The 16934-nt window shown below is 44.0% G+C and overlaps 1 protein-coding gene across 4 annotated transcripts in view; it reads right to left on the reverse strand.

Annotated features, from left to right (window-relative positions):
* MLLT3 (MLLT3 super elongation complex subunit) overlaps positions 1-9347 on the reverse strand; it is a 147406-nt gene extending 138059 nt beyond the window's left edge. For 2 of the 4 annotated variants that reach the window (XM_068666928.1, XM_068666929.1), the window contains exons 1-2: positions 9136-9343; positions 8799-8979 (exon numbers count right to left, since the gene is read on the reverse strand). In XM_068666928.1, coding sequence (XP_068523029.1) covers positions 8799-8979; positions 9136-9147 — 193 coding nt within the window. In that variant the 5' untranslated portion in view covers positions 9148-9343. Of the gene's footprint in view, positions 1-8798; positions 8980-9135 lie in introns of all 4 variants that reach the window. The other 2 variants (XM_068666930.1, XM_068666927.1) reach the window with 2 other exon arrangements.
* Between the last annotated feature and the right edge of the window lie 7587 nt (positions 9348-16934).

A 16934-nucleotide genomic window follows, 5' to 3' on the forward strand; every position in this document is an offset into this window, starting at 1 on the left:
TGAGTTACCACAAGTGCTTTTAGACCTGCCCTATTTCCCTCACAGGATGAAGAGCTCAATGACTGCTGGCTTCCAGCCCATGATATCAAGTAGTTCTGCCTCAACTAAATCTCAACATTATTCCTTTCTGGATTATTTGCCCTTTAAAGTTAGCACATGAGAAGTAAAACAACACCTCCCTGTAAATACACACAGGAAGTCCTTGATTTTCCTTACGAGCCTAGAAATAGAGAACACCTTGTCTGTCAACCCTTGTTTCAAGTGGTGTGCGATGTTCATATTACTTCTGTCCAGAGTGGGCAAAATAATATGCAGCTAATTGAGTTGGGTGGAGTTTTTCCTCTATAAGCTTCAGAAAAGCAGCCACAAATAGTAAGTTTAGACATGCAACAAGCTGCTCAGTATCCTAACAATCAGCAAAGTTTAATCCACCCCATATTTCTCAGTTCAGTTCTGCTTCTTTTTAACGTGTAATAGTGTAGCTTGCACTGTAACCTCTGTTATCACAACCACCTGAAGACCTACCTTGGTGTTTACACCAAGAAAACACCTATCTTGGTGTTTAACTTCAAGAGCAAAGTTCCACACAACAAATGCACACATCCTACTGTACCGACACGTTTGCTTATATAAAATTACATGTGGGATGCTGAAGCCATAAGCAGGCAATTCGCATGGACCAACCACTCAGACCAGGTCCTAGCCTGAAGGCAGCAGCACACAACCCACCACCGGTGTGACACTGCAGCAGGCGAGGTGTCGAAGCAGAGCTCCTCCAGCAGCCCAAGAGGCAGGCCTGTGCTCCTCTGAGGGGACCACCTGCCCACCCAGGAGCCCTCAGCAAGACCCAGAGCACGATGTCCCCTCTGCTGGCAAGCATCAGAGGCAGGTCAGCATCCGTAGCCTGTGCATGGGAGCACCATCACAAGGCGGCTGATGAAAGAAGCTCTTCCCATGACTGGCTGCCTGGCAGCAGAGACTTGTCCACTAACACTTAAAAAACAAAACAAAGAAAAAGACAAAAAGCAACCTGGAAAGAAGGTTGCTATTTTTCTTTTAAAATAGGTACAAGGAAACAGGTTTTACCTAGCAATACACATTTTTAAATTATTTTCTAAACTGCAGAATTAATATTTTAGCTGTATCCTTTAATGGTAGGCAGTAGAAGACATTTCATTTAAAAAAAAAAAACAAAAAACTCTTCACACAAAGACTTAAGTACAAATATTTTAAATACCACTCTGTTCTTCCTCCCTTTTATATATGAGAAAGCACAGCAAAAAGCCAACAGAAATGCAAAAAAAAAAAAAAAAAACATTTTCCATTAGAAGCCAAGTGGCTTGCGACAGGATGAGGAAGCATAATTTTCAGGCAAATGTACAGAAGTGCTAGAATTTGATTGTCACTTTGTTCTCATGTGCCCATCAATCACTGCAAAATGATCCCACATGAGCTGAACTCCACTGTTTCAAACATACTGGTGACCAGCATAGGAATCTCACAAAAATGAATGCCGTCAAACTGCAGCAGCCTGCAGACCAGATTAAGCCTTTGTAAATTAGCCTGTTTAGCTATCGCAAGCATTATCAATAAGTTCTGCCAGGTTGCAGCTATCAAGTTTTAAGTCTTCTCCACAGGTTCCAACACAAAGGACAGAACACTCCAGCATTTCGTTCCAAAGCCTAAACCAAAAACAACAAAAAACCAAACCCCTCCAATCTCACTGCATGTCAACGTGACAAGAACAGCCTTCGTACCTTGAAAAATGTCACCAAAAGTAACATGAACTAAATTAACAAAATCTGACAGATTATATCTGGAGTTCCTATCACCTAATCTATAATAGTAAACAGATACATAGGAAAATCTTTAAGACACCTATTTTTTCTGAGGATAAAAACAGTTGCTACTTTTTTTACTGCTATACAAATAACAAACTGAGCTGTTTTCATTTTCTCACCTAAATTTTATAACTGTCTACTGATTTAAAAATGCTGAGATCTTCCCCCCATCTTACAAAAGAAGCAACAGAATTAATCTCATGCACAACAACCTGGTTCTCCACACTTCTTTCAAATGACTACTGCTCTACAGCTACCCAATTCCTTGTGTATGACGACCCTGAAACTGTACTTCGTCTCCTACCTTTTTAACATCTGGGAGACTCAGTTACAGAATTAATACTGTAGCTTCAGGAAACCCTAACCACAACTTCTTAAAACTAAAAATACCATGAATACCATTTCATTGTTAATAAAGTTAACATGACATGAGATAAATGCTGTATGCCTTTACTAGTAACCTAGGCTCATTTTTAAGAACTGTGCAATGAGAATCTGAACTGAAAAATCAGCATTCTCCCTTGTAGAAACATGCTATATGGGAACAAAAAAAAAAAAAAAAGAATCCAGCAGGAACTACACATCCCATGGAGGAGAACGATAATAAATGCAAAACACACAGTTATCTACAATTAAAAACATGCAAGTAATCTTTTAAAGCGTAACTTAGTGATGCTGGATGATGTAGCAGCCTTGTTATTCATGTGTCCCGTTACACTGAGGTACTACAGACTGTACAATCACTGAGTACCTTTAGCAGGGATAAGAACCCATTGTCACACTTCCATCTTAAACTTCATTTAAATTGAATGCAATGCATTTCATCCCAGACAGCAAACCAATTCTGTTAAGGACTGACAAATATACGCAGTAAGTTTTAAACTAGTATTACTTAAATGATGCAAAAATATATGGAATGGAGCTGTATACTCATAAAACAGATGTATGCTGCCCAAGTCCTTATTACACTTTGACTTCGAAATAAAGCATCATCTTCAAACTTGATCATGTTTAGAGACATACCAGAGAAGTGAAATTTCTTAGAAAAAGGTTTAGAAAAAGGTTCTTTAGAAAAAGGTTTTCCTCTACCAGTAGCATCTTATTTTCAGAGCTGCCAGCTTTTACTGACAGCACTCACATAATGATGAAACTTGATAGCTTCACTATATCCAACCTCTTCTCAGCCCCTGAGAAAGAGCAGTGAGAAATGCCCTTGTGATTTACACTGGGCTGAATTAGAAACTGCATTTGAAAACACCTATGTATTCTCACGGCTCTTCAGCTGCTTATTGAAGGAGTAGCAACGTTAAATCTCTAGAGTTCTTGTTAAACAAACAAAACTGCCCACTAGACATCCCAAGTCCTATCTGGCTGCAACTGGAATCCACTGACAAGCAAATCCACAGCCCATAACAACGTCTTCGCAAATTAAATCAGCAATGCCTGCCCTAAAGTTACAGTATTGAACCTGATACTCTTGAACACTATCTCTAGGACTGATAGAAAAAGAAATTCCTACATAGCCTACCCCTCCAGGTGTGACAGATTAGGTAAAAAACAAAATGAGGAGAAAAAAATAAGTTAATTGTAGCTCTCTTCTTCCTAAGTTCTTAGAAGTGTAGCTAAATACCCTACTAAAATATCCAACAGAAAACTGTTTTCTGACAATCAGAAGTAGACTGTCAGTAATCTACTGACAGTCAGTAGATTGACCATCTACTTAAAGGAAAACTCAAGTTGTACACTAAATAAGAAGATGGCTGCTGGTCTCTATCCTCACACCTCTCTATTTACTAAAACTGATAGAAAGCTAAGCCTCTCATTGACTTTACATGGGGCAGGTCATGGCTACTATCTTTTCATACTTCATATTAAAAAAGAAGATGATCACCAAAAGAATAAAAAATTAAGTGAGAATCATGAGAAAGATAATATGGACAGGCCATTTTCTCCCAACTTTTACAATATAAAACACGAACTACTAAAACCAGTTTTTGCATTATGGTCAACAAATTAAGAATAGGTCTACAAACAGAGGGAAAGATCAAGGATCCTCTTTGCATTTCTTCCATACATCCTAATACAGTGAAATATATTGAAAAGAAAATTTAAAAACAAAACCACTATATAGTCGGGGGAAACGGATCAGTATTTTCTAATTAAAGCTAAATCTAAGGTACTTTATTGATTTCCTTAGCCAGCATATTTTCAATAAATACTTTCAGGGAGCTTCATGAAGCATTTTTAAAGCTGTAAGATGGGACACTAGAGACTGTTTAAAATACACCATTGGATGTACTTTCACAAAAGGAATAAGCTGTCACTAAACTAAAATTGTCTCACTTTAAACATTCTTTTTAAGTAGCAAAACAAAACATCCCAGTGGAGTAGCTTCATTACATCCTGACAACGTACAACCTGTCCATTACAAGTCCAGTGACTGATACAGCTAACACTGTACAACAAATCCAAGTGTGTAGGAGCAGAATTTGACTCTCACTTTTGATTTTCCAGGCAGTATACACAGAAAAGAAAGCCATGAGTCTTTTCCCCTTATTCCACATTGAAAAGAAGTCTCCGCTTCATAAAAAAAATAATTCTGCATACTAAATTAGGGTTTATCTACAGATACGTTTTCTAAAGAAGTCCTTACAAACACACTGAAGGATGCTTTTTACAAAGTTTCCACTCTACAGCTGCATTCCTGTACACCATGGATGTCAGAGACACGAGCGTGTACCACCCTGTACCACGAGATGCCAGAGATTAAGTCTGCTTGCGGGTTTGCAGGGCAGCCACTTCCACAAGGAAAAACACATGCATTCTGCCATCTTTCGATACCATGTTTCCCCTTCCAGAAGATTCACGTCTTGCCACCCACCCCACAAAGTACCGTGGTCTTTAGAACAAAATCACCTTAAAAAAATTAACAAACAACAATAAAATGCAGAACGACTGCGTCTTTCAGAGTTTCTTCCTCCTCGCTGTAAATCCTAGAAAATGACAGATTGAGGAGAGGAGAGCTCCTAACTCTCATAAGGAAGATTTTTCAGAAAAACTGCCTAGTTGAACTGCGGGAACAAAACTGGAAAAGCTATCATGGGAGAAGGGAAAGACTGTTTTTATTGGAAAGCAATCATTGGCACTTCCTACAGTTGCTAAATCTATTATGAAGTGTTATGGTCCACCAAAGTTTCATTTTGCACTAGCAGACAACCCTTAGAAAAAAGGAACGGTAATGGAAATGTGGATTTTCTAAATAACATTACAGTTTGGTCCAGCAGTGTAACAAGCAGCTCCACTTGCATCACTTAGTTCAAGAAGTTTTAGTGATGTACAACACATGATATGACAACGTGAGGCAGTAACCATTGTTCCCCTCAAGTCCATGGGGAAAAGCAACACCTTCCCTTCCACTTTTCAAGTTACAACTTTCTCCTCTCCAAACCTGCGCTTTTATATTAGGATATTTGCACAGAAATATTAGTCCACCCCTTTTTAATAAGGAAAAAAAAAAGAATTTGTCAAAATGCACCACTAATTAACAGAAACTTAACCACTGAGGCCACACCAGCTGCAATGCAGTCTCCAATAATCACTTAAAATGAGCCGCTGGAGGATATCAAGGGATGTGTTCCCTTACTCAACCGAAATGCTGCGAGGCAAATAGCAAGCTAGGCTGTTGCTGCAGAGCATCAGCAATCATAAGAGGAATAAAGTTTTTCTAAACCACTTAGCATCTTCAGAAATAACAAGATATATTGTCATAAAGAGCAACAGCTCCTCTTTTGGAGGCAGCTCGCTTATGCAACGGACCAAAACGAACCGTAACTCAGTGACAAAAGCCTGTTCCATGGGTGTGCTTTCGTGCTATACTCCTGTACACAGCACAGCTTCCTTCACACGACTGGAAAAAGGTAGCGCAACACATGATTTGAAATCAAGCTAGAAACCTAGTAATTTTCCATACCTTCTGTTAACCAATTTACTTAAGCATCATGAAACAGGCAAAACTTGAAAACTGTTTTTTGGTTCATTGTTTGTTGTTTGGTTTTGTGGGTTTTTTTTGGTGACTGCATGATCTTAGAGAGCTTTTACCTTGCAAAACTCTGCTCCGCAATGGGGCTTGGGTACGATATACTTTCTTTATTCTGACAAGTAGTCCTGCAGTCCCCCCAGTGAAGCTACTCATGGAAGTCAGATGGCAGAAGCAAGCCATTAGATGTGACAAAGTGCAGGGAACCATGGAGAATGACTGTATGCTCCTTCGTGCAAGGACAAACTGGAGCATCACAAGGCAAACAACGGAAAACAAAACTGCTGCCAAGCTCAAATTTTTAAGGTGAGATAGTGAAGAAGGCTCGTTCATTAAGTGGCTGTAGATAATACACACTCTGTTCCCCACCAGTCACCATCACCTTCCCATCTTGACTGGGCACACAAATCAGCCTGTTCTGCACTGTGGAAACTCAAATGCTGTTCCCAGCTACATTCCCACCTTAAAAATAATGCAACTTCAGTGTATAGGACCCTGCCTGCCCTGCAGCAGCTATTAGTAGAACAAACACAGGGACACACCTTTGTTTGCAAACTTACCACCAACATCCACTATTTCCAAAATCCCTGCCTGGTACAGCCAGAAGAGATAGGCAAAACCAGAGCTGTAGCCAAACTGACATTCACCCAGCTATTCTCATAAACAAGTAAAGCAAGCGCATGGAAAAGCTGCTTCAGAAAATAATTCACCTCCCCTCCCTCGATGTTTGGATGACTATGCCAGCAATAAAGTGAGCTGGTAGCATAAATGCTAGGAGCCCATGATAGCCTATTCATTTATTATTCTCAATTTGATCCAAGGGTTTTGCAAACAGACTTAATGAATTAGAACTTTTCCTCACAAGCACACACGTCAGAGCAGCCATTCACAGCACGAATCCAGAGATACACAGATCACTCACCGAGAAGTTCAGTCCTACAGCCAGTCCCTATCCTGACACTTAGCTTCCATTAACATTGTACACCTACGTCTGCTCATGAAAGGGGAGGCTCAGGATTAGTTTGAGAACTTATCAAGTAACTCCAAGTGGTGGGTTATCTTGTAACAAAGCAATAAAGCATGTCGCAACTTCAGGGACAGCGACTGAGAACCAGTACACAAACACCAACCAGTGGGTACGGCTACCAGCAAGCCTGCTACTCCCACGGAACAGGCAACACTTCCACCGCTACAGCGAAGGCCATCTGAGGTCAGATCAAACCAGCAGCCCCGACTTAGAGAGCTAAGAAAACCCAGAATATTTCTGGCAAAGACGTTAACCATATTTGTAAGTTAGAAAAACACACAAGATGTTCCCATTCACAAGGCGCACGTCACCGCCATTCCTCTGAACACATCTGAACACAAGAGAGCGTGCTAGATAACTCAAACACAGCAGCACAATGCTCATCTTTTCCACCGTGATTTCGAGGGCCTGAAGTCCCTCACGCTGCCCCCCAGCTCCTCTTTGCTGCAGTTTTAGGGAGGGGGAGCAAAGCCTGGAAGGGAACAGAGCGCTCACCATCTCGTCCTACGGCAGCCTCTCCCACCGAACAGCCCGTATTCTCCTATGATCCCAGTCATGTGCAATCACAAAATGACAAGTCCCCTCCCGGGCTATATAAGCTGGCATCTTTCCCAGCAGCTGCCACATCATGAAAAAGACGCACAGAAATAAAACTCCAAAACAAACACTTTAAAACAATGGCTTAAATGACTGCATAACTAGCTTCAGCAGCTGTAGACACAAAGCACTCGCTGGAGCAAACCATGCCATCCTTCACTTGCCGAAGTCCTAATATATTCTTACTAGCGAGATCCACATCGCCCCTAGCAATCACCCCTAGCTCTGGGCTGCAAAGTCATGTTCCCCATGGCCAGACAGAAACAAGTAGATAAATAAATAAATACAGAGTCGGTGATAAAAGCAGAGTGCTGTAAGCACCCGCTACACAGAGACCAGCCTTCAAAGTATTAAACGTACTTTCTCTCCCCGACTTCAATATAACTATGTTCATTCACTACGTACAGACAATGCCACTGCGCCTATTTGGGCTATGCAGAGCTCAGTTTTTCTTCCAAACTATTTAGATTGACCTGAAGTCACGTTTTTCTGCACAAGAAACAGGGAAATAGGGAAGAAAGGAAGGCTCCACTGTGCATCTGGGCAACTTAATTCACCGGGAATATCACAGTACTACAAGCCACTGAAAACAATTTGTGCAACCCCATCCGGCTTTTACACAGACTTTTTGAAACATATTCGGCTTTACGATGACAAAAGGGAAATAGCAGCTCACGCTCGAGCAGAAGATCTCGGCAGCTGAAGCGCTGCTGCTCTTACAGGGCACTGGTTGAGGCAAGGAAAACGCTCTTGGAGATCCACAATAACTGATGTAAAAACGCATCAAGAGTCACAGCTCTTGCTGCCCTTGAACCCAGCCAAAAATTTAAGTTAAAAATTAAGTCAAAGCACGGCTCTACCTCGCCGCAGAGCGGCTTTCCCATCCCAGCGCTGGGAAACGTGCTGCCTCTGCCCCCCGCACGCCCGGCTCCTGCCCTGCACCGCTCTGGGCAGCGAGGACCCCGCTCCCGGGCTCTGAAGGTGCCGTGGGGACCGCAGAGCCGTGGGGAGCCAGCAGGGTGCCCAGCAGGGAGAGGAACCTGCTCACAAAGGAGGCACCCGTCCTCCTCCTTTTGTCTGCACCGCTACCTCCCCGCGGCACCCCGGGCACCGCCGGGGGACCCCAGACAAAAGGCTCAGGGGCACCCCTGCGGGGGGCGCAGACCCCTTTTTTTTTTTGGGGGGGGGGGGGGGGGGGGGGGGGGGGGGGGGGGGGGGGGGGGGGGGGGGGGGGGGGTCTGCGGCTGGTTTGGGGGGCGGCCGGGTGGGCGAGGAGCCCCCCGCTTTTGTTCCCTACCTCTCTTGGGGCGGGGGAAGCTCTCGTGCAGGTGGAAGACGACCTTCTCCACGAAGTGCTGGATGTTGCTGTGCTCGGGCCCCCGGACGAACACCATCCAGTCGTGGGTGAAGCCCTCCACCGTGGGCTTCTTCCTCACCTGCGCTCGGTGCCCCAGCTCCAGCTTCACCTGGACGGCGCACTGCGGGGCGGGCGGCGAGCACCCCGCGGGGAGAGAGGGAAATAAATAAAAAAACAATGAAAAAAATAAAAATAAATAAAAATAAAGGAGAAACGGCGATAAGCACAGGATAAAAGCACGGGACGGGAACACGCCGGGGCGCGGCGCGGTACTCACCGAGCCGGCCATGCCGGGGCGCCGGCCCCGCCGGGCGCTCGCTGCTGCCCCTGCCCCTGCCCCTGCCCCTGCCCCTGCCCCCGCCGCCGCCCCGCGGCGTCAGCTCATGGGGACGGGGAGCGGCGGGGGCGGCCGCGGCCGGCGGTGGGCATCGTCTGCCTGCCGCCCCGCCCCGCCCCGCCCCGCTGCCGGCCTCCGGCCACCTCCTCCCCGCCCTCCTGCTGCTGCCGCTGCCCCTCCTCGCCCTGCTCCTGCCCCCGCTCCTCCTGCCCCTGCCCCTGCCCCGCCGCCGCCTGCCCCGCTCCGCTCCGCGCCCGCCCCGCTCCCGCTCGCAGCGCTGCCCCCGGCCCCGCCGGCTGGCAGTACGCATGCGCGCCGCGCCACCCGGCCGGCGGCCGCCGCCGCCGCCACACCGACATAACGGCGTGCCCAGCGGGGCGGGCGCCGCGCCGCGCCGGGCAGCCAATGGCGAGCGCCCGCCCGGCCGCCAGCCGCCCCCCCGGGCACGCCCCCCCCGCCTCCCGCCGCCCTTAAAGGCACGGGCGGGCGGGGAGGTGGCGCCCGAGGGCTGCGTGCGCCCGGTGCTGGGCAGTGGCAGCGCTTCTCGTCCCGAACCCAAAACACTTCACCGTGCCCGTGCAGGGCACCCCTCTGGCCAGCCTGGGGCAGCTGTCCTGCCCGTGTCCCCTCCCAGCTCCTGGTGCGCCCCCAGGCCTTGGTGCTGTGTGAGCGCTGCTCTGCAGCAGCTAAAACATCAACCTGTTATCAGCGTTATGCTCATCCTAAACCCCAACAAAGCGTCGTGTGAGCCTCTCTGAAGAAAATTAGTTCCCAGCCAAAACCGTGGCGTACAGTCAGGGGGTACCGAGCCTTTACAGCCCCTGCAGCATGAAGGCATAAACCGGTTATTTCAAGGCTGCATGCCTGAAACTAGGTAGAGCTCGATGCCGGTATGGAGAAGGGTTGAGCACACAATTGTTTTTCTGCCTGATATTAAAGCCTATTACTTGCAAACAGTTCACTGAGCAGCGGCTGCCTCTGGAGAAATCAGGGGAGTGGCAGCATCACCTTCCTAGAGCACCTACCCAGTCACCACACCCCTGCAGCCATCAGCAGCCAGGTGTGACTCAACAGAGCTCTGAGGACACCCTGAGACACACTGCGAAACAGGCTGCCATCCAAAAGTTTGAACACTGGTGGTAATGCTGATGCTTTATGAACTGCCCGGAGTCCTGTTAGCACAGCTAAACAGCACTGTGACCATGTCCCAAATTGGGGCTTGCCAGAATTATTTCTACCTGCATTTAATGATACTTTGATGACATCATTTACAATGAGGGCTTCCCAGGGTGTCATCCTTAATTTAAAAACCCGCACCCAGCACTTGCAATTGCTGAACTAGAATCATAGAATCAGTGAATATCCCAAGTTGCAGTGGACCCACAAGGATTATTGAGTCCAACTCCTGGCTCCACACCAGACTACCCAAAAAATTACACCCTGTGTCTGAGCATTGTCCAAACACGTCTTGAAATCCAGCAGGCTCAGCGCTGTGACCACTGCCCTGGGCAGCCTGTCCCAGTGCCCAACCCACCTCTGGGTGCAGACCCTTTCCCTAACCCACAGCCTGACCCTCCCCTGTCCCAGCTCCATGCCGTCCCTCGGGTCCTGTCGCTGTCCCCAGAGAGCAGAGCTCAGCGCCTGCCCCTCCGCTCCCCTCGTGAGGGAGCTGCTGGCCGCCATGAGGCCTTCCCTCAGCCTGCTCTGCTCGGGGCTGAGCAAACCAAGGGACCTCAGCTGCTTCTCATACGTCTTGCCCTCCAGACCTTTCACCATCTTTTGCCCTCCTTTGAACACTCTTTAATAGTTTTATGTCCTTCTTGTACTGTGGTGGCCAACACTAAACACAGTACTTGAGGTGAGGCCACACCAGTGCTGAGTAGAGCATGAACTTACTCCAACAATAAACATGGAGCACCAATGACTTTTGAGCAGTAACAGGGCATGATATTCAAGTCATGACAATACTACACCATTCCTCTTTCTTCCACTCCAATGCCTATATTCTCACTTTGTGTAACACGTTAACCTCTCTGCCATTCTCAGCTGAGAATTCACAGGGAAAACAGGAAAGATGCAGTTCTCTGCGGTCAAAGTGGTGCTTCCACTCCCTTGCCAGTGTGGCAGATAGAATAACTTTTGTGACAATCATGATGCATATTTCTGCTTTCTTATTCCTGCCTTTAAAAATAACACAAATACAGTTGAATTAGTAATAAGCAAACCATAATTTATTTTATAAAGACGATGCAGTTTTTAAATGTAGTCATCAAAAATTAAGTGTTTCATATGAAAGTAGTTTCATTCCCATGTGTATTTCATCATAGAAGCATCACAGAATGGTTTGGTTCGGAAGGGACATTAAAGATCACCCAGTCCCAGCCCCCCTGCCATGGGCAGGGACACCTCCCACCAGACCAGGTTGCTCAAAGCCCCATCCAGCCTGACCTTGAACACTTCAGGGTGGGGGAATTAACAATCTCTCTTTGCAACCTGTTTCAATGCCCCACCACCCTCTGAGTAAAGAATTTCCTCCTAACCTTTAATCTAAATCTCCCCTCTCAACATTGAACATATTCACGTTCATGCTCAACATGTTGAATGTGTTGAACTGTCAGTAGTAAAGTAGAAAGTGGAAGAATGCTCAGTGATACAGATTCGTTATGGAAACAGATCTACAGAACGATTTCCATACTCAGTGACTGTAGTATCGTCCCTAAGAATCTTTTTTTTTTTTTTTCCCTGTGTACCCTCAGCTTTAACACTTGAGGACTACAGAATGTTGCCTTAAAATATTCAGGTACAGACATCATTTTATTACAGAAATGTATGCTGGAGACACTGCAGTTCAAAATCCCACTATATATCAACTTCTGTCTTCAATACATCTTGCTAGCTACAAAATAAATCCCTTTACATTCTCTCCCCACATTCCTGGGCAACTCTTCAAAGATCTTGACGGCCTGTTTGTTTTTGACTTCCTTATATACATAATAGTTTGACATCATGAAGAATATATTTGCTTCTTATGCTGCGGCAGAAGTCGGGGCTTCTTTGTGTAATAAATTATGTTCTGCTGTGGGGTACCTACAGGCAGCTAAGTACCACATAGCTATTCACTCACCCCTCATCTGCCAGTGAGATGGAAGAGAGAACAATAGAAAAACAAAAACAGCAATAACAACACAAAAAAAAGAAAAAACAGCTTGTGAGTTGAAAGACAGTTTAATATGACAGAAGAGAAAAGGAAAATAATAGCAGTAAAAGAATTTTTACTTTTTTTTTTTTTTTTACAATGCACACGATGCACAGTGTAGCTGCTCACCACACACCAAGCAATGCCCAGCCTGTCCCTGGGCAGCATGTCCTCCCCCCCCTCCCCAGCCAGCCACCCCCATTTATTGTTCAGCATGACATTATATGGTACGGAATATCCCTTTGGTCCATATGGGCCAGCTGTCCTGGCTGTGTCCCCTCCCAGCTCCTCAGCTCCTGGTGTACCCCCAGCCTCTTTGCTGGCAGGGCAGCATGAGGAGCTGAAAAGTCCTTGGCTCTGTGTGAGCACTGCTCTGCAACAACCAAAACATTGGTGTGTTATCAACGTTATTCTCATCCGAAATCCAAAACACAGCACCATACCAACTACTAGGAAGAAAATTAACTCTGTGCCAGCTGAAACGGGGACATAAAATTAGCCCTGTCCCATGTAAAACCAGAACAGAAAATTAACTCTATCCCAGCCAAAACTGGGACAGTGCTGTATAAAAATAAAACCCTTTTTTTCAACTTAGTTTTTATGGTAAAAAAATAATATGGACAATCTCTGTGTATGAGTCATCATAGTTTTGTCAAGTAGGACCAAGGCAGACAATGAAACAAATCAAACACAAAAAGAAAACTATCACATCATTTGGAATTTTTCTACTTCTTGTCCACCTCCTTCTTGCTCTTTTTCTTCCACTAAGATCTGAATCATTGTCCCCAAGTTTGTTCTGGAAATCCTTATTAGTCAACACAAGCGTTGGGCTTGCTCAGATTGACGATTCCCTTTGTATAACAGCGCAAATGATCCACAGCTATAGATTTGAGGAAAAGTCACAGTGGGCCTGATCCTGAATGTATATTCACTTGCCAGGATCCACGGTAGAAATGGAAGCATCGTTTCCCATTCTAAAGGTCTGCAAAGCTGATTACTGTCCCACACGTTAAAAGCCACGTTAACCCATTTTTAGAAAAGATATACCTGTACACAGAAATTTATTTGCTCTGGTTTTCTCAGAAGGCTCAAAAGATAGGATTTGATTTCTTTCTTTCCTCACACTATAACAATTCTAAGACGGGAGCAATTCCCTTAGACCTGGCAGCATCAGGTCATCATATCCTGCAAAGAGAACAAATAAGACACATGAAAGAACTGTTGTCTGTCTCCACAAAGTCTGTGACTCTGTGCTCCTACTAGCTTTTATGCTGAAGTAAAGAAACCAGAGTGCCTTTTGGATCTCTGCAGATTTTTCTTGAAAACTATAAAACTACATATAACCACTTCAATGGCAGTCTTCTCTCGTTACTTTATGACATCTTTGGCTTTTTTGTTTTAACAGAATTAGAGTATAGATTACTAAAATTTCAAAAAAACTTCATGTCACTTAAAAAGAGTGAGAGAAATTTTCATGACAGTGTAGGCAAACAGACTGCCTATTAGGCTTTTACCAGGAGTTCCAATATAGCTGGTGAAATCAGAACCTGTTTAATGAGAGAGAAGGTGTCCAAACACTGAAGAGTATCCACTACACTGTATAACCAGGATTGCTGGATTTTTAACTTTCTTAAGATACCTGTGAGACAATACTCTTTTCTGTATTCTCTTGGTGCATTTTCTGTCAGAGACTCACACACCGTACTCCATAACTTGGGATTCTACAGGAATGAATGGAGCTGGATGGTCCTTTGGAGTTCTCTCTGCTGATTTTTATTTCTTATGTATTTGGGCAGAAGTATTTTCCTCTTGACTTAGGAGAGGACTGAACCAATACAAGCAGTACTGAACCAATACAGGCCATTTTCCCGTGTTGTACATCAATGTAATACTGGAAATGCTTCAACCTGACTTTATTCACCCTTTAATTCTTTTTGACTTTTTATCTGAGGGCAGTCAGTTGACTAATGTGTACTCAGAAATGCCTGCAGACTCAGATCCAAATTTGAAGAAATAAAGGGAATTATTTAGCACGTCAGTTGTGAAGCAATATTGGTTTTTAGACCCTCCCCCCCGCCCCCAAAAAAAAAAAAAAAAAAAAAAAAAAGTAGCATTTGTATTTAAGCTGAAAGGGTTGTGATGCCATTACAGACATTTTAAAAATGTATCAATTTTACACTTTAATGTAATCCTCAGTTGACAGAAGCAGAATCAAAGAATGATCCTGAGCTGGTTAACCAACAAACTGGTGCAATCATTTTTTCATTTTGGATGAACAGTTAAAACAACCATTCTTTGATCTCATTATGGCAGATGGATGCAATTATGTGCATATTAAAGTGCAAAGACTCTGGGTCAAAGAACTACAGAGTTACAAAGGTGACAGCAATTTTCTAGTAGTACTGTCTAGTATTGAAGGGCTTACCATGGAATAATTGTACAGCTGCAGTTTCCCTTTGGAAAATTGGAGACACTTGGGTCATGTTCTTAAAGGCATTTAACTACCTAGAGGTTCATGCAATCAGTCGCTGCAATGCTAAAAATCCTTGTACATTTTATGTCTGCTGAGACACCTGACGTAGCTACAAGCTTCCCAGTAGGCACCAGACCCTATATGAAGACTGTAAAGTGTGATCCCAGCTCGCTGTCTTAGAAGGAAGGAGTAAACATTTCAGTGCACAGCTAACTCTGGAAGCCACGTAGCTATGTGAATGCAACACTGCAATTGACCTAACAAGGGCCACATTTCATAACTATACGCTTGTTGATTCCACACAAGGCTGAAAAGAACACGGCCTTTCCCTGTTATTTTCTTAAACAAGCCAGAAATATCTTGTGTCACTAAAAATGAAATTGTTTCCCAAGCCACTTGGACACACTTAATTGTCTTCAGTGTTTCAAACGCAGGTGTTTAAAATTAACTTTTCAAAGTTCACTTTCTGTGACTCAAATATATGGACTGACTTTTACATGGGCCTTGTTTTAAAAACAAAACTAGCTGAAACAGCTAATATTAGTGGCGATAAAGGAAACCACAATGCCTTTTAAATATATCGTCAGTCAGAATTTCTCTTTATTTGAGATCTTTTAATTTCCTTATGCAGACAATATATAAAATCGTAGCCCAGTCCTGTTCCAAGCCAGATACTTTGATTGCAATGTTAAGATGTTAGTCTGAACCAGAGCCAAAACTTAAAACGAGCCTACAGCTGATCTTACACATATGACAAAGGATATGTATAAGCTGCTTTGTAATGCCACTCTGGCTGCCAGGAACTAATGGCAAGATACTCTCACTGGGCTGGCTCTTTTCTGAGTTAGCTATATAGACTGGACAAACGCCAAGCAGCCTGGGCCAAGCGTGCGCCTGTTTTGAGGTTTTATTGGCTTGTCCATTTCTACTCACAAATCAAAGAGAAAATAAGCGCTTTAGCTGGTAACATATTAAACCACCAGTCAATGGGAAAGACCTTTAAGAGCAATGTCTGCGTATTTTAGAAAACAATATAAAATAGTTTATAACTCACCACCAGCCACCTCAGGGGGAGGTAGTAATGACAAAGGATACATGTACAAAGAGAGTATTGGCTATGCACAATATTATAGTAAGCAAGGTAAAAAAAAATATATATATATATATATATATATATATATATATATATAAATATTTATATATATAAAATATATATATAAAATAAAGGTCTCTAGGGACACATAAGGAAATGTGTTTGGAGTGGAAAGCCATGTTGAGAGACCTACAAGGAAGTATTTAGTTTTTGATTTCCTCACTATGATGTAGCCTCTTCAGGAAATACTCCTGTTATACAAAGAAACACAATCAAATTCTGCAGTCAGTTTAAGCCTTGGTAACAAATGAGTTCAGAGAACCTCCTCTGGATTTCCACAGGTGTAGCCAGGACAGAGTCTGATCATACATGCAAAGAACTTATTAAGGAGTAGCTTTAGCAAAATCAGTTTGCTCAGTGCTTTGCCTGAAGGGAGATTTACTTGCGGGAAATAAACCAAATATTTAAAGGATTTATGTGATTGTCCTCAGTCTGCATCAGGTTCTTGTCCTGGCCATTATACTGTGCATGTAAGCTAACATTGCCCAAGACAGGAGTTTACACATAAGGTGATCATTGTGTCTTGGGCACTGACTACTTGCCTTATGCTAGAGCTTAGTTGCAAGGGTATCAGAGAGGTCAAGTATATTGTATTCACACCTTCTGTGGCCAGAACCAAGAAGCAGCCAGTATCACCAGAAAGTGAGTGAGAAACTAGAATGGCTTACCATTACCTTGGAGTAATGGTAATGATAGACCTCTCTGATACTCTTGTAACTAAGCTCTAGCATAAGGCAAACTAATGAGGAAAAGCAAAATTATGTATCAGTGACATGTACTTACATAAGCATAGGGTCTCAGTTGTCCTCATCTTTAATGAACTCATCATTACATCAATACTGTGACTCAGAAAGCAGTTTTAGCCCCACTTAATGGATGGGTAATTGGAACAAAAAGAGATTAAATGACATGCCTAA

The sequence above is a fragment of the Anas acuta genome, chromosome Z, assembly GCF_963932015.1.
Source record: "Anas acuta chromosome Z, bAnaAcu1.1, whole genome shotgun sequence".
Taxonomy (NCBI): Eukaryota; Metazoa; Chordata; class Aves; order Anseriformes; family Anatidae; genus Anas; species Anas acuta.